The sequence below is a fragment of the Thalia democratica genome, chromosome 7, assembly GCF_965202585.1.
Source record: "Thalia democratica chromosome 7, ktThaDemo2.hap1.1, whole genome shotgun sequence".
NCBI classification, from domain to species: Eukaryota; Metazoa; Chordata; class Thaliacea; order Salpida; family Salpidae; genus Thalia; species Thalia democratica.
The window spans coordinates 38,234,951-38,258,402 of NC_139171.1; the positions used below are offsets into that span (position 1 = coordinate 38,234,951).

The 23,452-nt window shown below is 27.2% G+C and overlaps 1 protein-coding gene across 1 annotated transcript; it reads left to right on the top strand.

The window, feature by feature from the left end:
• The first annotated feature begins 3,505 nt into the window (after nucleotides 1–3,505).
• LOC145840588 (5-oxoprolinase-like) lies at nucleotides 3,506–23,105 on the top strand. The gene is made up of 33 exons (XM_082947892.1): nucleotides 3,506–3,613; nucleotides 5,997–6,088; nucleotides 6,374–6,565; nucleotides 7,330–7,455; nucleotides 7,658–7,764; nucleotides 8,415–8,530; nucleotides 8,826–8,958; nucleotides 10,130–10,242; nucleotides 10,350–10,438; nucleotides 10,555–10,672; nucleotides 11,235–11,289; nucleotides 11,350–11,432; nucleotides 11,798–11,925; nucleotides 12,113–12,225; nucleotides 12,815–12,903; nucleotides 13,252–13,322; nucleotides 14,313–14,470; nucleotides 14,781–14,931; nucleotides 15,134–15,293; nucleotides 15,561–15,648; nucleotides 16,360–16,426; nucleotides 16,588–16,698; nucleotides 16,793–16,894; nucleotides 17,033–17,207; nucleotides 17,303–17,412; nucleotides 17,935–18,162; nucleotides 18,350–18,484; nucleotides 18,613–18,762; nucleotides 20,142–20,216; nucleotides 20,784–20,866; nucleotides 21,068–21,228; nucleotides 22,158–22,258; nucleotides 22,692–23,105. Exons 1-33 carry the CDS (start codon nucleotides 3,532–3,534, stop codon nucleotides 22,833–22,835), a joined length of 3,906 nt encoding a protein of 1,301 aa, XP_082804018.1. The 5' UTR covers nucleotides 3,506–3,531; the 3' UTR covers nucleotides 22,836–23,105.
• The last annotated feature ends 347 nt before the right edge of the window (nucleotides 23,106–23,452 follow it).

Consider the following 23,452-nt stretch of genomic DNA (forward strand, 5'->3'; position numbering starts at 1 on the left):
ATAAATTTGTATTTGTATAAATCAGAGCACTGAAGTAAAAACATTTTTTTTCTAAATTTATTAAAACAATTGCTAGTTCTTAATAATCTATAAAAGTTAATCTCAATTTTTAATGTTAACTACGCTTTTAATTTTTTTTGTTTTATTGGTTTTTTTTATTATTTTTATTGCATTTTTAGAATGAATGAAAAAAAAAGTACACCAAAAAACGCAACTAAAAATTTATAAGTTAGAAAAAAAAAAAGAGTATAAAATTGTAGTTACGATACAACCAGGGGCGTGTCTAGACTTTTTTCAAAGGGGGTTCACAATTTTTTTTGTTCTTAATTTCCCGCTTAAGTACGCATTACTTAGGTATGCACTACCAGTTAAGTACGCAATATTTAGCCGAAAAACTCTGTGTTTAAAACTCTTTTTTCAAGTAGTAATGGAAAAATATTATATATTTTTATTTATTATACTGTATTAAGTTTAGATAAATTTAAACTAAAAGAGCCGGAAAAAGTTATATTTATAATAAAAACATTTTTTCAAGTACTTAAATCTATAAAAATTAAAATTTCACTATAAAAATGGGTAATTACTTAGGATGATGTTGCGCCAATATCAAGCTGAAATTATATTAAATTCAATGTTTTTTACCATAATTACAGGCTTAAAAAATATGTTTTATAAATACATAAATAAAACTTATTTATCATAAACCAATAAAACTTATATATTTAATTTCTTTTATTTTTAAAATAAAGCAAATGATACAATAACTTATATACATTCCTATACTCTAAAATAAAACCAATCAACTATTTTAGATCGATAATATAAATAAGGTTAAAATATTGATTTTAAGCCTAAAGTTGTGGTTCAAAAAGATATTAAACACAATATAATTTCAGCTTGATATTGGTGTGACATCATCCTATGTAATTACCAAAAAATGTTTAGACTTTTACAACATAATTAAAATATCTCAAAATTATAATTGAATGTTTGCCTGATGGTGCAGGGATTCTAATGATGGTTTTGAAATCTCTTTGAGTTGAAAATTAAAAAATCAAGAATCAACTTTGTGGCCAACAGATATACAAAGATAAAACAATTTGAATAAAAATATTAAAATACCATTATATGCTAAAAGAATAAATTTCCAGGTGGTTTAGTTGTCTAAAGATGATTTCAAAACTCTCTGAATTGAACTTTTCTAGGTTCAAACCTAGTTGGTTGACACATAAACAAACAATATAAATGTTTAAGTACAAACACAACATTATTATATAACAACATAACACAAAAGCTTCACACCATATTATTATATACAATAAACTAAGTAAAATTAAACTTTAATGATTATTTTGGACATTTTTTAAGTAAAATTGTACTTACTAGTTCAAAAGCAATACTAAATCAACAGTTGTTTAAACTAATTAACAATTTATAATGGGAACTAAAGGCATTTTAGTAAAAAGTTTCCTAGAAGAAAAATGCTACTTTAAAACTTTTACCTATTATGACGTCACAATTAAAATTTAATTTAAAATCTATTTTATTGCTGCAACGTCTTTCAGCTGGGCAAAAAGGAGTATTTTTTGTTTAGGAAACTTTTTTTATCTTTCAGTGTTATGAATTCAACATTCATTATTCAAAGTTTATCAAATAACCAAAACAAAGTCAATAAACAACGTTTTTAGTGATATTCTAAGAATCTTTTTTTTTTTCTTTTTTTTTTTTTTCATGGGGTTCACAGGAAACAGGAAACCAGTCAAAACACGCCCCTGGATACAACTATCTTTTGCTTTATTATTTTGAATAAATAACTTTAATTAAGAATATGCTTTATAACTTATCATAAGTTGAAGCCTTTATAGAGTTCAAAATGAAAAAAATAAATTTTTAAAAGTAATTATAAAACGAATAATAAAGTATTTTGTTGTTGCTGTTCTTTAGCATTTATAACTTTTTTAGTTAAAAAAAAGAAATAGAAAAAAGAAAATATCTACAACCAAAAAGTGTTTCGTACATCAGGTGCTAAAGTTCTTTTTCTGTGCTTTTTTGTTGTTCAATAAACATTTAATTAACTATTTAACTGTAGAATTTAGAAAAAATAAATAGGACACAGTAATCTATCAACTAATAGGAGATTGATAATAAATTATTAATTAACTATTTTGTCTTCAAAGTATTTTTAATTATTCTAATTTATACTCATGGTGTTGCTGTTTTGTTTACTTTCAAATAAGGGAATCTCTTCAATTTGAATAGTTTGAGAATGACTGCAAACTTGCAAACTGCAATGAACCCTTTACAATAAACAAATAATCATATAACATGTACATTTTATAATATTAAAAGTTAAAGTTGTTAGGTGTTGAAGATTTGTTATTGATTTTTTTGTTTTATTAACTTAAAAGAACTTTGTAAAAAGTTGGCAGTTAAATTAGTTATACAAAGTTCTAAATTTAGCCATTTTATTTTTTTAATCAGTTTTAGGGGGATTAAAGCTGATCTTCAAATAACAACAAAACAATAAGTGAAATAACGATTTCAGTTGATTACTTCAAACTAAATCATGCAAAGCAACAAAGAAACATTAGTGAATGTCTAATCAAAACTTGCATATTTATAAACACATTATTTAGTATGTAAATCTGTTTCTTACCTGTATTTCTATCATTAGAACGTTTAATTAATGTTGTTATTTAATGTTATTTTTAGGTTGCCACTGACTTCAAAGTACTCTGACTGACCACCTCATACTTGTTTGGGTTTTTTATAAGCTCTAAGCTGGTTTACATTCTTATTTTAATAGCTTAAATTAATTTCACTTTAAAAACAAAGTCATGTTTTTGGTTAACAACCTTTTGACCACAAGTTAATGTTTAAACTAGGGTATAAAAGCTTGTCTTGTAAATAAAAATTTTACTATTACATATTTAATAACCTAAAAAAAATATTTTTAGTTTTACCTATAATTAAAAGCAGGCATTTGATGACTTAGTTTTTTGTTTATACATTTAAGAATAGTAATCCTGTATATTAAAACTAAAAATTTTATTGAGTAGCTTCAACTTTCATAGATTGATTTTTAACATTTGATTACAGTTTAAATTTGTAATTAAGTCTAATTACACAAGCCAGGGTGTTAATTTTATCTAGAAATACACAAAAAAGCAAGGAATTTTGTACAAAATCAATTGAAAAAGCTCAAGTTTTGAACAATTTTCTTATGTAAAATTATTAAATTTTTGTTAGATAACAAATAGCTACTATAAACTTTAAAATATGTATATTATTCATATATATTTTTTCAGAAAACACTTTTAGCGAATCTTTTCAGTAAATATTTTTTGGTAAAACCTTTTTTTTCACCTTAAATTAAATTGGACAAAAAAACTTCTACTTTAAAAAACCTGATAAAGTAATTTTTTTTTAACTAGTGGACATCTTGACAAGAAACTATTTTTTTTAACTTCAATTTATTGAAAGTTGTTAAAACTAAAATTATTTTAGCGAAATATTTTGTAAAATAAAAAAATGGAAATAAGTAAAGAAGATAAGTTTCAATTTGCAATAGACAGAGGTGGTACTTTTACTGACATTTATGCAAAGTGTCCAGGTTTTTAAATACATTTTTTTAGTTTATTCATTTGATTTTATATAACTAATAGTTCACTTTTTCAATTTATTTTATAAAATATGCATGGAGTTTCATTTAAAGTTATTTATAGTTCTAAGAAAATCTAAAAACAATAAGTTGAAGTTTTAGAAAATTATTACCTTTAGTAGTAATTAAAAATTTTAATTACAATATAAATTATAATAAATATATATATTATATTTGATGTCTTTTTTAACCGCAATTATAGGCAAAAAATCAATGTTTTCAGCCTAATATGCTTAACCTAAAAAGATACTTTCTTTTAAACAAGCTATATAAATACTTAGTAAGAAATACATTTTTTATAATAAAGTAAGTTATTTAATCAACTTTATTTCACAATATCATAATCAATACATTTTATTCTATTGATATAATCGCTTTATGTTGTCAAATAAAACTGATTAAATATTTAAGTTTTATTAGTTTATTATAAATGAGTTTAATTTTATTTATTCATTCATAAAATAAAATTTTTTAGCCTAAAATAAGGTTTAAAATGACATCAAATATATTTTCAGTTTGATATTGGTGCGACATCATCCTAAGTAATTACCCACAAATCTTATAAACAATAATAAATAATAAAGTTGTAAAAAAAAAGAACACATACAAATTATTTCAAGTAAACAAGATATTCATCAATAGTTTATTTATTCTACAAATACTTCCTGAGTTCTTACAATAACAGCTCTTTTGTTTTAGTTCAAAAAATTTTAACTGTTTAGCTTTTAACAAATTACCTTTTTTTAAATAACTTTAATTACTTAGGAAAGTTTAACATTAACAGTAGTTTTTTAATTGTATTTTATGTAAAAATAAGTATACATTTTTATTTTTGTCCTATCTTGTTGATATTATCTTAGATTAATATAGAATATGAATCAATCATTTATAGTTTCAGTTGTTCCTATAAAAATGTATAACGTTTTAATAGTTTCTAAAATTAAATTTCTAAATACAAATTAGCTTATTTTATTCAAAAAAAAACAATAAAACTGATAAATTCTTTAGCTGTTACAAAAATTAAAAGTTAAGTAATTAAGACTAAGTTTATAGTTCATTTTTTACAATGCAAAAAAGTTAGTCAAATAGTTTTTATACTGCTTTTTTTTTAGTACTTCAGATAAATTTTGTATTTACAAACTGGTGATCATATTTGATAAGACCATTGTGATTGCAGGGCAAGCTAAGGTACTTTAAATACAGTTATACCTCCTAATTAACTGTTTCATTTCGGCTTGTTTTTGAAGTTGAAACATAACTACATATCAGTTATAAATTTCAAATTTTATTAACAATACAATGTTTCACTCGCTTGAAACTAGTCAAACGAGATCTTCAGTTGTTTAAAACCTGTTAAAATTTGTATAATAACATGTAGGAAGACAATAGGCTAAACTCGAAATAAAAGAAATTTTAAAAAATTAAAACAAAAAACTGAATAAAATCTAAGTAAAACTTAAAGCTAAAAATACTAATATATGAAAATTATAATGTTATTAGGTTAGATTTAGAAAAATGTAAGTTACTTAATAATTGTGTAGTCTTAAAACTCAAACAAATAATTAAAACTATTATACTAACATTTAGCAGCCTTGCAAAATTTGTAAATATCTAACAAAGAAAACAACTCTTCAACTATATATATTCATATTATGTTAAATTTACTCGTTTAAAAAAGTTTGACTATCGTATTGTGACGTAATTTCGCAAGGCTGCTAAATGTTAGTATAATTGTTTTTTTTTTTTTTTTTTGAGTTTTAAGACTATAAAATTATTAAGTAACTTACATTTTTCTAAATCTAACCTAATAAAATTATAATTTTCACATATTAGTAACTTTTAGCTATAAGTTTTACTTAGATTTTATTCAGTTGTTTGTTTTAATTTTTTTTAATTTCTTTTATTTTGAGTTTAGCCTATTGTCTTCCTACATGTAGTTATACAAATTTTTACAGACTTTAAACAACTGAAGATCTCGTTTGACTAGTTTCAAGCAAGTGAAACATTGTATTGTTAATAAAATTTAAAATTTACAATTGATCATTCTCCTTTTATTTAAGTTGAGAACTTTGATTGCCATCTTTAAAGTATAAAGTACACATGACATAACTACATATTTTATAATAAAAAACAATATTTGATGTACTTAAAATAACTCTTTATCCCATATGAAGTCATCATGCGTTACTCCTCGAACAAACTTTATTTTCAAAGAATTTCATAGAATTTCTTTATATGTAATATCATTAGTTTAAATTTAGTACATATTCTTATATAGACAAAAATTCATGTTACAAATAAAATAACTTATATAGTTATTTATCAAAAAATTTAGGAGGAAAAGAGTTAGTGTTAAAGCTTCTTTCAGAAGATCCATTACGATACAGTGATGCCCCAAGAGAAGGTATTCGAAGAATTTTAGAACAGGTACATTTTAATAAAAATTACTAAAAATTACTTAAATAATATCTTTTTGAGATGTTAATTTTAGTATCTTTCCCTTATATTAAAAAGTTTTTGCTTTTAAGCAAGTACAATTTTTAAGACCTTAACCATATATATTCAAAAGTTTATTGTTCTTTTAGCGTAATTGAAAACTTTTCAGCAAATTCTTTATATATAATAATATATATTTTATGAATATTTTTTAGTAACAATTATAATTTAGCTATACTAACATAACTGCTTTTTATGCGAAATTTTGTTTAACAGGAATTAGGAAAGCGCTTTCCCATTGCAGAGCCTCTTGATACAAGTAAAATAGATTTTATTAGGATGGGGACAACAGTTGCCACCAATGCATTGCTTGAAAGAAAAGGAGAGCGTATTGCCCTTGTTATCACAGAAGGATTTTCTGATCTGCTTTTTATAGGAAACCAATCCAGGCCAAAAATATTTGATCTTGTTAGTCTTTTTTACAATTTACAACTTTTAGTAACTAATTATTTTTACAAAATTTCAAAACAAAAAGTATAAGCCATTACAATTAAAGTAAATTTATGATTTTCAAATGATTTAATTAGTAGTTTATAAGCTTTTATTATATATATTTTTAAACTTTCTAATTTAAAAGATTTCTAAAAGTTAAAATTTCTTTAAACTTTTTTCCTTCAAAGTTTTACCTTTTTATAAAAGGTAGTTTGATAGCTTTAAATATAAATTACACATTTTTCAGTAAGTTATGCATACTGTTTGCTTTTAAAATAAAACAGTATTGAACTTAAATAGATAAAGACCTATAAGTTTTTATGTTTTAGTTTATTTTTCTTTTAAAATTTGCGTTTTCAATCTTTACATTTGATTCTGTTAATTTGTTTCAATGTTTTATCAACATTTACCTATGTAAAATTTTTGAAAACCTAAACTAATAGTTTTTTTAAATATATATAAATTTTAGCTAGTTGTAATTTAATTTTCATTAAAAAAATAATTTTAATTTTATACTTTTTTATGCTAGTTTCTTAACTTAGTACAAATTGGTTTTTAGTATATTCTTTGTCTCATTGAAGTTATCGTTTATAACAAAATAAATCTATATTTTGAACTTACTTTTCAAGATTTTTCTTTTTATGTAAAACTTATGTTAAGATCAATAATTTTTTACAACTGGAATATAAAATCAATAAAAATATTTTTATATAAGCTATAGAAAAAGTTGTCTCTTTCAGAAAATTGAGCTACCCGAAGTTTTGTATGAAGAGGTAGTTGAAGTCAGCGAAAGAATGGTGCCTTTTCAACAAAGCTGCAAAATGAATATTGAGAGTACTGTTTATGAAGGAAGTACTAAAGAAAAGGTAATAAAAAGCAAAATGTGTTAATGATCATTTTATTAATTTCTTTAATTATACGTTTAATTACTCATTATTTCTTAAAATTTACTTTGTCTTTTGTCAAGTGTTACTTTTAACAATGTTTTATACGAAACAATTTTATACTAAAAGATTTTTAAATTTATGTTTTGTCATGTTTATAACTACTTGAGTTTAATATTTTAAGTTGATGAAACTGAAAAAAATGAATGAAGAAAAGTTATTCCATGACCTTCAAATCGTCCACAATAAAGGAATCAGAAGCTTAGCTGTTGTACTAATGCATTCTTATACGTATGTTGAATTTCCAAAAAAAATTAAATAAATAGTTTACAATATTTAAAAAAAATATTGTTGAAATTCTCTTGAAAACGTAGACTATTATAACTACTTTTTAAAATAAATTTTTAGTTTAGTTATAACCTATATTTTTTTTTACTGTTGTTAGAAATTTTAAGCTTTTCTCACAGCTCATAAGATTCTGTGTTTAGCTCTAATAATTTTTGGTCATGTTTTTTTTGATCTTATAATTACTTAAGCATAAAGTTACTTATTAAAACTTAAAGGGAGCCAAGCTACTGCTTGTAATTAATGCTTTGTTAGTTGTTTTAAAGTTTTTAGTCAAAGATTCTAGTACTTGTATGTGTAAAGTTTTAAATTAAACCGTAAAGTTGCAATCTGTCCTCAGCCAGACCAAGCTGAACCTTTGGGTTTTGGGTCACCAACATCCTCTGGTTTAACAACATTTTTTTTTTAAACAATAAACTATTTAAAACACAATATGATTTAAATTTTATTTTTCTAAGAAATTTTAATGATTTTAAATTCTTTTAAGCAATATAATTAAGTTTTAGTGTACTTTACAAATATCAGAACATTACTGTTTGTTGTTAAATTGTTTTTGTAAAAAGTTTATAAGTCGGTTGCTAATTAAATGTTTCAAGGTACCCGGAACATGAGCTACGAATAAAAGAAATAGCATTGAAAATGGGCTTCACCCAAGTTTCTTTGTCAACTGAAGTTATGCCTATGGTTAAGATTGTGCCTAGAGGTTACACTGGTGAGAAAGATTACGATAATAACTGTTACAAAATTCTATGTTACGCATTGAAATATCTAGTTTTGTTTTGTGTGCATTTTTAGTTTTGTACATTGAAATTACTTATACTTTATAATTTATTTTAATCTGTACCTAAAAAAGTTGTAATCTTTTTAATGATTTAATTTTAGTTGATTTACTTTATTATTAAAAATCTACTAAAGCTCGCTTATTGTATGAAAAACTAAATAAATATTTTTATCTTCCTCATAAATGGAAATTAATAAAGTTATTATTACGGCACACTTACACACAGCATGCGTCGATGCATACTTGACTCCGTGCATTCAAACTTACCTGAAGAACTTCAAGTCGGGTTTCGATAAAAACCTCAGCAAAGTAAATTTGCTTTTCATGCAGTCAGACGGGGGGTTGACTCCGATTAACAAGTGAGTAATAAACAGAGTTATACTTTTTTTTTGTATTTAGTAAGATCGAGTAATAAGTAAGTTTTATTGAATATACGGAGATAATATTAACTTATATTTAATTTTTTTTGGTTGAATTATTTTTTGCATTAAGCAAGACATTGTTTTTTTATCAACTCTTGAAAATTATATCAGTATTTAGTCTCTTTTCCAAAAATCAAATATAACTTCTGTACTTTAAACGTAGTTCAAAGTTTGATAGAAATGCTGTAAAAGTATGAATATGTTTAACTTAAATTACGAGCATTTATTTTCTTGCTAAATTACCATAGTGTTTTAACGAAATTGTATTGTTGTTTAGTATTATAAAATAAATATTAGTGTAACAAAACTTCTTTTTGCTGAAATTTTTCAAGTAATATTTAATTAAAAAGCTTTCAAGATTCTAACGAAAAAAAGAGTCATTAATTAGGTATTTATTGTACTTGATTTTAACTTTAACTTTTTATTTTGGCTCAAATTTACTAACCAGCAACTTAGTTTAAATTCATATTTTCAAAACAACATAATAGCATTAAAATTGTATCAGGTTCTTTAGATTTTTATCTATTTCTTAGTAAATAAATTCTTAATCTTAAAACAACAAATTAAAATTAAAATATCTTTCTCTATATATGCATGTTTATTAATAATTTCTTCACCTTATACATCTTGTTTTTCTAAAAAAATATTCCATTAACTTTAACGTTAAGATAATAAATTGATTATGTTTTGTTTCTAAAGTAAATATTTATTTATTTTCCATGACTTTTAAATATTTTTTACAGAGTTTAGTTTAAATACTGATAAGCTTATTTAGCAAAACACTGTTTACTTAATAAAATTTAGAAATTATAAATTGTGTTCTTTTTGTATTTAGATTGAAAAAATTAAATACGAGTGCTTTGATAGTTTCAAAAATTATTTAATTTAAGTTTTTTTCATACTGTTAATAAAAAATGTTCATAGTATTTGTTGTGTTTATTTAACCATTTAAAGTTAAATAATTCAAATAACAAAGTAATTTTACTGTTTTGGACAAGCTTATCTTCCTTTGTCTTTTCTTAAGATTGAATATCGTACAAAACCTGAATGCTTCAAATATTAAAGATTTTCTTATAAGAAAAATAGTTAGCAGTATATGCTTTGTTAGGTTCAATGGAAGCAGAGCAATATTATCAGGCCCAGCTGGTGGTGTGGTGGGTTACGGGGTGACCACGTACAACCCCCTTGACAAGGTCCCCGTCATTGGCTTCGACATGGGAGGTTCGTTTTACAAGTGCATTGAGTGTACTTATGAATTTTAAATCGATGTTTAATTAAAATAAGTGAGTTTGTGCGTCATTTAATTTACGTTACTTTCTTCCTTACAGGCACGTCTACGGACGTGAGTAGGTTCGACGGTCAGTACGAGCACGTTTTCGAAACAACCACGGCCGGTGTGACCATACAGGCGCCGCAGGTAACATTTTATCAGAAACCATTCAGAAGTTTTTATTCGTTATAAAAGCATGCACCCAAATCTGAAATTTTCAGCACAAGTTTTTGCATATTTAATACAAGGTAATTTTTGCACAGCTGGACATTAACACGGTTGCCGCCGGCGGAGGAAGCATGTTGTTCTACAGGTCGGGACTGTTCGTGGTCGGTCCCGAGTCGGCCGGTGCCCATCCCGGACCAACCTGTTACAAAAAAGGTTGATTTCGCTTGTTTCAATGAATTTTTTTTTTATGTAACTGCTCCACAAAGTTTGTTTGATGTGTTTGAACAAACACAAAGTAGCTTAACTTGAGATGTTTTTTATTGACACATATTTATAAGTTTATCTTGTTGTTATTCAGCAGTATTTCGTAATAAAATATTTTTAAAATGAAATATACTTGTATAAAACCTTACCATTTTATAATTTCAAAAACTCAACTTTAAATGTAAAACTTTTTATTTCAGTTTAAAGTTATTAGAAATAACTTTAAAGAAAGTTTTAGTATAAAATTGATGAAATACAGGGTTATATTTAATAATATATACATAAACAACTTTTAGTTAACATGACATTCATTTTTAAATAGTAATAGTAATTAGAAAATATTTTAACATAACTAAGTTAGTCTTAAAAAATTATTATTTTTTTTTAATTTTCTTCAACGTAATTTCTTATGTAAACTTTTGCTACGCAACAAGTTTTTGTTGATTTTAACAACGCAGCCTACTTCCACAAGTGAGCCAATATTTGCTAACTAAATATTTACTTTGCATAGGAGGACCGCTGACCGTCACCGACGCGAACTTGTGCCTCGGCCGTCTGCTACCAGAGTAAGCTCGTACTTTTCTGCTGTTGATTTAACTTGATACTAATAATTTTGTCGTGTACAGTTTCTTTCCCAAGATATTCGGACCCAATGAGGACGAGCCTCTCGATTACAAAATAACCAGAATCGCGTTCAAAGACCTGACAAGTTAGTAAACATCAGTTTCAAGCTGTGTTTTTAAGTGAATGATTTTGAAGTTTGTATAGTTTTACGTCGGGTAGCTTTGATCTTAATTATTTTCATATTTATATGTGATATAGAAATTTGTAAGCTATTTTACAGTGTAGAAATTAAGTAAATAAATTCAAACCTTAAGGTATATTTATATAATAATAGTATATATAATATAATAACAATAATTTATATACATATATAAATGACTTTTACTCGACTACTTAATTTGAATTTTATAAAACTATATACTCTTTAATTGTAACTATCTATCAAAACAAAACATGCTAATGTCCTTCTTGTAAAAACTATACAACAACTTTCACATGTACAATTTACAGAAAGTGTAAACCAGTACATGGCTTCGCAAAACGCCCACCACGCCGACTACACGATTGAAGACGTGGCGATGGGATTCATCAAAGTCGCCAATGAAGCCATGTGCCGACCGATAAGAGCTCTTACCGAGGTTAACACCTTACAAAACTGCACCAACGTCAAAAACATTATTTTTACTTTATACAATTTACTTATCGTACACGAATTTTTAAGTGAGCATCACTTAACAAACTAACACTACTCAACAGTAGCTCATTTTGTGCTATGATGGTTGTACATGATTTAGTTTGAAAATAAAATATAATTGTTGCTGACAGGCGAAGGGGTACGATGTGTCGAGGCACGTGCTCGCATGTTTCGGTGGGGCGGGAGGTCAACACGCGTGCTCGATCGCCAGAATGCTGCAAATGAAGAGGGTTTTCATCCACAAGTTTGTTGTTTGTTTCATGTGTTTGTCGGCATGCACAGATTAACTTCAGTTTTGTATTAATTTTTAACTTTTGTTAATGGGTTTTTATATTTATTTTTTCCGTTTAGTTGCATTTTTTACGACAGCATATTAAAATGCCTGCGTAGGTTGAAATAGGTGCTTAAACTTTAGTTCCTATATATAAGTTGATGAAGGTGTAAAAATATATCTTTACATGCGTTGAATAAACAAAACTTTAATAATTTTTAAGGTTAAAAGTTAGTTTTAGGTTATACTCATAACTGTTATATAATTTCTGAACAATATTTTGACAGATAACTAATATTTAAAACAAAAAGTTTCAATAAACTTTTCCTGATTCAAAATGCTCTGGTTTTATTAGATAACCACAAAAAGATAAAATAAATATATTCTATGGTTTTTTAGTTTTGAAAGTATACTTATAAAAAACACCTAAAGTATATTATATCTTGTTTTATGAATAATGTTTACTTTATTATTAGTCACTTTTTTTTTGTTTAAGCATTTTTATTTGTCTAACACACTTTAATCCTATAACAAAAATACTAAAAAAATTACAAATTTGTAGATATTCAGGAATATTGTCAGCTTATGGGATGGCGCTTGCTGATGTAGTTCACGAAGAACAGGAACCTTGCGCGTGTATTTACAAGAAAGGTTAATTTTACTCTTGCTGCTAATATTCGTTGTTAGAATGAACTAATAGTTTTTTTAGCTTTTGGTACTTGCTATTTTAGTAAATGACATAAAAAGTTTAACGTTTTTTAAAGTACAATTTTATGTATTTATATATATGTATTGTTTATTAACTTCAATGTCTTTTTTATTTGGTTTTTGTTTAAAGATTTTACAAAAGTGCGTACAAAAAGTATAAATACTATAAAAACCCGTTGCACCAATATAAAAACTGTTAGTAAATCTGAAACAAATTAAATAAAAAAAGAATATTAAACTAGTTTAGAGTAAAGTTTAATAGTCTGTTTAATAATAACTAAATTAAAACAGATAATATGAATCATATTGACAACAGAATAGATGCACTTATGAAAAAGTGTAAGCTTGATTTGGAAGCACAGGTTTTTATTTGTCATTTTTTCAGTAATGTTTGTTTTCTTGACGTGTTTGCTATATAATTTAGATTTTAGAAAATGTTCTGACAAAAAAGTGAACTTTGAATTTACTATCTAGGAAAAGTTAATACTTAATGGGCAATAGCTGTACTGTACATTCATAGCAAAACTTATAAAAATATCTCATATATATGCACTTAAAGCCAATGATATACCGGACCCAATTAGTTAAAAGCCTATAAGTTATTTTTTTGGTGAAAAGTATGTCTTTAATTTCAATTTAAACACACTTAATTTATAAGAAAAAGTCCCATGAAATGACAAAAGCTCTAAGCAAACCACCATGCATTAGCTAATTTATATGATTGATACTTTTGCGAATTGTAACTTTAGTGTATTTTTAGTTTACAAATACTTATAATTTTTTTTTAGTGTTTAATAAAGATTACTTAAAACTTACATTTTATGGAACATTTTTTCTTTAATTTTGTCATTAAAGTCATGTTGATTAATTAACTAAAAATGTTTATTCGTTTCTTTTGATGATAAACCTGAATTTGTTCATGTTTTTCCTTTAAATTTAAAGTTTCAATAAAACTAATATAACTAAATCAGTTTTATATATCAAAGTTAGTTGTATAGAAAATATATAAATCAGTAATTATTTATCTAGTTTAATTGCTTTTCAAAAAATAATATTATGCGATAAACAAGTAAAAAATTATGTTTGGAGTGCGACTTAATATTAACTTAGTTTGACTTAATACAAAAAGTTTAAATTAACCAGATTCTAGTTTGTTGATCCGTTAAATCACTATTTAAAACTTTTCAAAAATTGAAAAAGCTTTGATAACATTCTATAAACCACAAATTTTTAAAAGACTGTAAACTTTAGTTCTTTATATTTAAACTTTTTGTTGAATGTTTTACTTTAGTAAGCATCAAGTCTTTATAACTATTGCTAAAAAATATGAATAACTTTGTTTTAAACTCAAGGGGTTCGACTCAGCGCACCAGAGCACGGAAGTGTACTTGAACATGAGATACGACAGAACCGATTGCGCTCTCATGTGCACCGGCATCCCAGTCAAGCTCATTGATCGCAACTCAATTGTTTCCAAATTCGGAGACTTTCTGTCTGTGTTTAACAAAAAGTTTGCTGTTTTTGGTTTTTTAGTAGTTCGTTGTCTAAGATGACGTTGTAAACTTTAAAAGTTAATAAAATGTGTGTAGGTGTAATCTATATACATGCAGATAAATTTTTACTTTTAAGCAAATTTCTTGAAAGTAAATTTAATAGTTGTGGAGTTGGTAAAGCACAATTTTAATCTTTGTAACTGAACTTAACTTAAAATTATTTACGTACTTCAACGTTGTACAAAAAATATTGATACAAAGGTCAAAGATTTTTTTATATAATTTTATCATATTGTATTTTAGAAATTACATTTCTTCTTTAAAAAGGTACAAGACGGAGTTTGGGTTCGATATTCCGAACCGAGCAATTGTTGTCGACGACATCAGAGTTCGCGGGATCGGATCGCTGGAAAAAATTAATCATTCAACTTCACTCTCAACTTCGAACGTTTCTGTCGACAAACCCAGATCAATAACGGTACGTTTTATTTTTTATTTTTGAATATGTACTATTTAACCCATTTCCAAAAGTATGCTTTTTACCAAAAGATTTTAACTTATTTTTGTATATATACTGTGTAACAAAGTTATTTTGTTATTAAACTTTAACTAACAACTTCGACTCAAACCGTAAAGCACAATTCAAGACGTTTTTTCACTTAAAACTCAACCAAACGCAGGTGACAAAATGTTACTTCGAGGGCGGGACGCGGTGCACGCCAGTTTACAACTTGGAGCACCTGATACCGGGTCACGTGGTTGAGGGGCCGGCAATCATCATCAACAACAACTCCACCGTCCTCATCGAACCGTTCTGCACCGCCGTCATCACCGATCAGGGTTTGTTTGAAATATAATTTGTTTGTGTACTAGTTTGTCTATAAACATAAAAATGCTTGGAAAAAGATATTAAACCGAATTCATGACTTGTGATCAGCTCAAAATTAGATTTTTTTTGTTTTTAGTTGTGATGTAAACAATTTTTGTTTTACATACAAGTACTTGACAGTTGTAGAGCTGAATAAGTTTGTAATTAAGACTGTGACTAACTTGAATAAAAAAAAAATATTATATGTGGTCAGAATTATTTAGTATGGCTTTTATCAGGAAATATCGATATAACGGTAACAATCGGCGAAAGAAAAAATATCGGCAGTGAAATGGATCCAATACAACTCTCAATATTTTCTCATAGGTATGTATTAAAAACTAAATTAGTTAATGTCTATCAGGTAGATTAAATAAAGTAGTTTTGTGGCAAGTTTCTATAGATAAGTTAGATTTTTATTATGTTTACAAAATTATAAATAGTTAGATTCATTTGCTTATTTTTATTACAAAACACTTTTTAAAAAGTGTTGATTAATGTTTTACATGTTTTTTTTCATGAATGTTATATATATTAATTTATTTGTAATAGTAGTTTGGTAATAACTGATAACTATTCATAGGTTTTATAAATTAATATAACTTTATTTAATCAATTTTTTTTTAAATTGTTATCTAATATATAGTTTTAAGTAAGCAATAGTTTTTAGCTAAATTCTATCTTTTGCATTTATTTTGCATATAGTTGGTATTTAAACGCTGTAAAATAATTTTTCGTTATCATATATTTTTGTTAACCAATTTCAAAAAAACTCTAATAATTTACCAAACTTCATACTCAAACAACTAAAATCACCCCTAAAGTATTTTGTTTTAGTTTATTGTTTCGAATTTGTATTATTGTTTAACTTTTATTCTGAAAATAAAAGTAAAAATGGTTTAAAGTAGAGTTCAATTTGTAGATAAACTCTCTAGTGGATACTGTAATTTAGTTTAAAATATTTACAAGTTAATCAAATTTCTTTTTTTTTAGTAATATTTTTTATGTTGAATAATTTATCTAGCAAATTTGTAACAGATTTATGAGCATAGCAGAACAAATGGGTAGAGTTTTGCAAAGAACTGCTATTTCTACAAACATAAAGGTTTTTTTTTTCAGAATTATGAAGTATACTTTATATTACACCAAACAAACTAAAAAATATTTAATTTAGTTATTTTATACATATCACACTTAATGCAAAGTTAATGAAGTTTAAACCTTATATAACTACTGATCATAAAAAAACAAATTCCCCCTTCACAGGAAAGGCTGGACTTCTCGTGCGCCCTGTTCGGTCCGGACGGCGGTCTCGTGTCGAACGCCCCCCACATACCAGTTCATCTGGGCGCCATGCAGGAGGCTGTCAAATATCAGGTTTCTTGTAATAAAAAGCTTAATTTAGTAGCATATCGGTTAAAACCTTGTTATATGTTTGTGCAAAGTACGAACGAAAATATTACTGCAACAGATAAGAGTGCTCGGTCCCAAACTGAAGGACGGCGACTGCATTCTTTCGAACCACCCAGTTTCAGGAGGCTCCCATTTGCCCGATTTAACTGTCATAACTCCCGTGAGATTTTACATTGAATTGTTTTTTTTTTTTCTGCTTTAAAAAGTATGTATAGCTACATTTAGCAGACCTATTTTTTTATTTGAAAAACCATATTTTTCAAGCTTAAACATGTTAAACAATAAAAATACCTAAAAGGTGTTCACTGAGGGTGGCAAAACTCCCATATTTTTCCTTGCCAACCGCGGTCACCATGCTGACATCGGTGGGTCGACACCCGGATCAATGCCTCCCAACTCCAATCACATTCAGCAGGAGGGAGCTGTTTTTAAAAGCTTTTTGCTCGTAGAAAATGGTTCTTTTCGAGAAAAAGGTATATTTAACTAAATATCTGGTTCAAGTCCTGTTTTTAAATAGTTTAAATGAGAATTAGCAACGTTTTTTTATTTTTAATATTTTTGTTTACAGAAGTGACTGAGGAACTCCAGGCGCCACGCAAATACCCTGGCTGCAGTGGAACGAGAAATTTGCACGACAATTTGGCTGACCTCAGGGCTCAAGTTGCTGCCAATAAAAAGGTAATGTGCTTCTGATACTAAAAAAGTCCTGTAAAATGTATTTTAAGACCAACAAACTGGATGTTAAATAAACTGATCAGTAGTTTTATGATTGCTAGTAGAGCATTGTACAAGAAGTTTAACAACTTGATAGACTATTTTTGGTTTGGTAGTATTATTATAATTAGTTTAAAGTACTAAAAAACATTAGTGAATAGATAAGTAACTTACACTATTCATAAATTTATATTTAGGAAAAATATAAAACTGTTTAAACAACTTCTTGTAGATGATATTGTATATATATGTTGTAGTTATAATTAAGATTTCATATAAAACACATATCTTTCTTTTAGTAAAAAGTTAATACTTAACCACGGAACCTTACGACAAGCTACTTATTACATAATATGTTAGTTGATTTTTAATAAACATAATTTGAACAAACATAGGTGTAATTCCGTTTAAATAGAAAAAGTGTAAAGTATAATACACTATCCTTACCAAATAACCTATTAAATATCTATCAAACGGTACTGACAGGGCATCAGCTTGGTGCTGGACTTGATAGCGTCGTACGGCCTGCCCGTGGTGCAAGCCTACATGGGCCACATACAGGACAACGCGGAGGTGGCGGTGAAGAACCTGCTCAAGAGCGTCGCCTTCGTCCACTCGCAGGCCTCCAGCGGCAAGCACGTGGTCATCAGGGGCGAGGACTTCATGGACGACGGCTCGAAAATATGCCTGTCGGTCAAAATCAACCAGGAGCAGGTTGCCTTGTTGTTTGAAGTACTTTAATACTATATTGTACCAAAGCTTTATATTATAAAAAAAAAACCTTTTTAGACAAAGTTTTTTCTAAACATTAATTGGATTATAAAACTTAATGACATTTGTTATTAAGTATCAAATGATATCCTCATGGTCAGTAATGGTTTCACAACATTTGATTTTGTAGGGCACTGCAGTTTTCGATTTTACCGGAACATCACCCATGGTGGCCAACAACTTGAACGCACCACGAGCCATCTGCTACTCCGCCATCATCTACTGCCTGAGAAGCATGGTTGGTTACGACATACCTCTCAACCAGGTTCGATTTTTTATCAAAACTGCCTATATAGTAAATTATTTAGTAATAGATGTTTAAGCTTACGTTTTGTAAATATACTATTTAGTTTTGGAGATTTTTAATTTACAAAAAAGTGTTTAAATAACCAGGGTTGCCTAACACCGGTTGAAATAATAATACCGAAGTGGTCGTTGCTCGACCCAGAAGAAAACGCTGCGGTCGTCGGCGGCAATGTCACCACGTCACAAAGAATCGTTGACGTCATAATGCAGGCGTTCAAGGCCTGTGCTGCCAGTCAGGTTAGCTTTTCAAGATTATTCACTAGCATATTCTAATAAACCTAATTATTTACTAAACTATTGCATAAGATAGAATTACAGTTACTTGAGTAAAATTTTTCTGTAAAATTATTGAAAAATCAAAAGTAGTTTACCGGCTTAGTTACTGTAAAAAAAAAAAAAAAGCTTTTTTGCTACCTACTTGATTAGTCAATACAGAAGTTATACCTTTTGTCTTTGCTAGCTCTTAGAGTGAGTGTATTGTTATAAAGTAATTCCTGGTCGGGCCGTGAACAAAATTTTTTCTGTTAAAGACTAGCTAGAGTGATTATTTTACTAAAAACAAATAACTACCTTAAAAATTTAGACATTAGTTTAAAAAAAAAGGTTTTGAATAATACCTTATTAAGAAACACTTCGTTTTATATATAGATCGATCAAAAAATATTTAGGATTCTGATCATGACAGTATTTATCTCAGCATCTTAAAATTCTGTTGAAGTTTTTCGTCTACTTATTTTTATTTTCTTTTCAAGGCTTTTTAATTAGGTTTATTACAGCCTGACTTTATTGCACATTAACAAGTCACTTTGTACTAGATTTTTTTTTGGAATTTCTTACCTCTGTTATCAGACAACACTGTATGCGTTTTTGGTATTGATTTGATTTTGTCCTTCGAAAACGATATTTTTAGCTTCTGAAAATGATTAGACTCTTTAATTCTTAAGAACAGTAGCAGATCCAGGATATTTGGGCGTTTATTTATGAAAAAAAAAGTTAAGCTTATCGTAACACAAATGTAGAGGTAATTAAACAGGCTGATATTATTCCTTTAAGTTATTTTGAAGTAATGAAGCAAATTTTACAATATGATAAATGACTGCATTTCGATTTCTTTCTGAGTATGATTCAAAAGGTTAAGTTTTAAACAACGGCCTGATTTGCAGTGCATACTTTTGATAATTTTATTGAAACAAATTGGATTAATTTCAAATTTGTAGAGAGTTTATACAAAACTATTTAAAGGTGCTGGTTATAATTTTAACTTAATCTGTAATTTTTCAATATTTGCACATTTTTCCTTCCGACATTTACTTATTTTACAAACGAGTATCATTGTTTGAAATTTCTGTCTCAAAAATGGACAATTGCTAATGTTAATTTAAATTATTAATATGCCTGAATAATAATGAAATAATAAAGGTAAATTTCAAAAAAATTCTTACTCATTATTGTTTTCTTAATTTATATATTGTTTTAATTGTTTACTAAGACATTGTATCTTTTTTTAGCTGATTTAAAACTAGTTAATACTATAAAAGGCTAGGCAAGCGTGGTGTTTATTTTATGTTAAAGCACGTTAAAATCAGTTGTAAATAATGCAATACCTATTTGTACAGGGATGCATGAACAACATAACGTTCGGGGACGAGCAAGTTGGTTATTACGAAACAGTGGCTGGAGGATGCGGCGCTGTGAGTTGTTTATTTTAGTATTTTGTTTCTAACGACAAACATATGTTTTATATCATATGGTAAATACGTTAAAGCCAGCTAATGTTTATTTTCTGAAAATAGTTGTTTTAGAATTTGAGAAAAGTGGTCAAGGCGCAAATGAAACAAAATGTTTATAAGCAGTTTAAATTAAGTTGTTTTGTATGAATCCGTCTAAAATAATATTTTTTCACGGAAAACTATGTGCTAAAGTTACTGTTAGAGAAAATCGAATGATTAATTTACGAGGGTAATTTATACAAAAAACAGTTGTACGTAGCGTATTTTAATACTAGAAAACAAAAAAGATTAACCACAAACTAATAAAAATTACACCGAATAATCGAATAGAACAAACGTAGATTAGAAACCTGTAAAAATATGCATTGCATACTCTTTTGTATTACTTTTGAAAATTATTTAATCTTATGGTCCTCTATACTTTTATTACTTCGTAGGTTTAGTTAAGATGTAAGATAAAACACATCAAGTAGATTTTAACAAATTTTTATAAACTCACACGTTATCACAAGCACATGTATACTGCAGGGTCCCTCCTGGCACGGTCAAAGCGGAATTCACAGTCACATGACAAATACAAGAATAACTGATCCAGAAATATTAGAGTTAAGGTAAGCGGTTTTTCGAGGTGACTGTGCGTACTTAACTGTTGGTTCTAAAATATCACTAAAGTTTTTAAACTAAATTTAAAGACGCTTTGTCAAAGTTCAAAGTTAATTGAAACTCTATTGCTTGATTCTTAAAATAAAATAAAATTGACTCGATAATTTAGGAGTGTTTTGTCACAACTTAACATTTAAAAAAAAATCAAGGTATCCATGTATTCTGAAAAAGTTCCACTTGAACAAAGGCACGGGCGGCAAGGGAAAGTTTAAAGGGGGTGACGGAGTTATTCGAGAGATAATCTTCAGGAAACAGATGCAGTTGTCCGTGTTGACGGAAAGAAGAATATTTTCTCCGTACGGATTAAATGGTCAGTTGAGCTTTGTGACTACAAATGCTTTGAACTTTATTGTGTAAAGCTTTTTTTGAGTATCAAACAGTAGTTAAAAAAACATAATAAATTGTCTGTTTACACTTTAAACTCGAAATTTTCATAGTATTAGAATATATTTAGTTTTATAATACAAGTATTTAGTTCAGTATTAATGCTCAGATGAACTAAATATTCTTAAAACGATGCATTTTAACTGTGTTGTGTAAACTTACTATATACGTTACTAACAAGGATGTAAAAAAGTTAAATTTGTAAAGATAGTAAGTTTGTAAAAAATACTTGTGCTGGTCGTTTTAACACGACAGGTAAGTGGGAAGTCTGCTTTTTTTAACAAAGATTCTAACAGGTTGTATTAATTTAAACAAAACTAGTTTTTACTTTTGTTTTGGTTTCCAAAATTAAGTTACTTAAAGATGTATTTGTATTTATACGTCCATAACTTATTTGTTTTTCAAAAACAATCGATATACTATTTTCATAGTTTAGATTTATGACTTTTTCTTTTTTCTCAGTCAGGTATGACTGTTTTATTTTGGATAAGTAGGCTTTTTTTACTGCTTGTGTTATTTTTCTACAATAAGTTCTGCTTTTGTTTTATTTTATTAAAAATCCTTTAGTATGCATTAATAAGCTAATTTGTAACAAAATATCATAATGAAAATCTAAAGTTTTGAGTATTGTGTAAAACTAAAGCTTTTATAACAGACATAAGAAAAACTTAAGATTATATATAAAATATTAAACTACAAACTTTTTTCACCATAAATTAAAAGCATTGTCAACAAAAATCAAACACTAATCAAGTAACTTATAACTTTCTTCATTGTTGTTTGACTTGTATCAACCACTGTAGGCGCTGGTACATCGTAGCTGGTATTATTTGTTTAAATTCAGAATTGTTTTAGGTGGTGAAGCCGGTAAGACCGGGTCAAATATGCTGGTTCGCGCTAATGGTGGCCCGCTTGTCAACTTGGGAGGAAAAAACTCTGTAAAAGTCCAAGCTGGAGTTAGTTTTTTTTTTTTTTGCTAAATTAACAAAGTTGTGGACGTTTTATTGTACCATAAAGTACTTATAAAGTCATAAATAATTCATTTTGAAGTTTTATTATAAAGTGTTTTTGTTTCAAATAAGGGTTGTAATATTTAAAACATTCTAGTTGACTAGTATTTAGATTTTCTTAGTGTGTTATTGTGAGACATACAAATTTATTTAAAAATACATTGCAAAACAACCCTTAAATATACTATACAGTCCTTTTTATGTAAATAATCATTCTGCAGTAGATTACTCTATAAACGTGTTTGATTGCAACTTCTTTCTATAATCATTATTTTATCAACAATCTTTTCAAACTTCCTACAAACGGTTCGAAGCCGGCTTCTGGGCAAAATAGTAAGAATAACAAAAAATTAACACTTGAAATTATTCCGCTCCTCAGGACTTGTTCAGGCTGCAAACGCCCGGAGGGGGAGGTTACGGGAAGGTGGAAGACAAAAGCGAAACTGAAATCAAGAGAAGGAAGTTGTCGCACGTGAACAGGGGAAGCTTGTACGACTACACTTCCAGACAACATTCTCATTGATGCGTCAGTTTAACTCAAAGCAGCATTTTAAGGTACTTGGCCTCACTTTTAAGTTCATTCACTGTTTAATATTTTATCATTATTTCTGTATTTTTTTTACTGTTAGAAGATATCACATTATTATTTATACATTTTAGTTATTCTTAGAAGTTATTTCATTATTTTTTTCACGTTTTTACAACCTTATATATGCAAAAACAAATGTATTTACGGTTTTTATATATTCATATTTCTGAAGTCATAATTAGAATCTGCAATAAACTATTTTTCCGTGGGAATTTTCAAGAATAAATGAATTTAGTCGTTTTTTGCTTAAATAAGATAACAAAGTTTAATTTTTTATATTATGTTTAAATTATAATTTCGTTTTAAACGTATTACATTCCTTTCAAACCATTCAAAATCTACGAAAAATAACTTATAGAACTTGCTTATTTTTTATATGTTATAGTTTTTTATTTGAACATTTTAAAGCACTAATATTAGACTAGCAACATAGTGAAGCCTAAACAAAACCCAAAAAGCAATATTATGTGTAGACTTAGTTTATAGGCTTTTTCAGAATAAGTAACTATGATACGGTTAGCTGTAGCTAAGACCATAGTGGAAATAAGGTT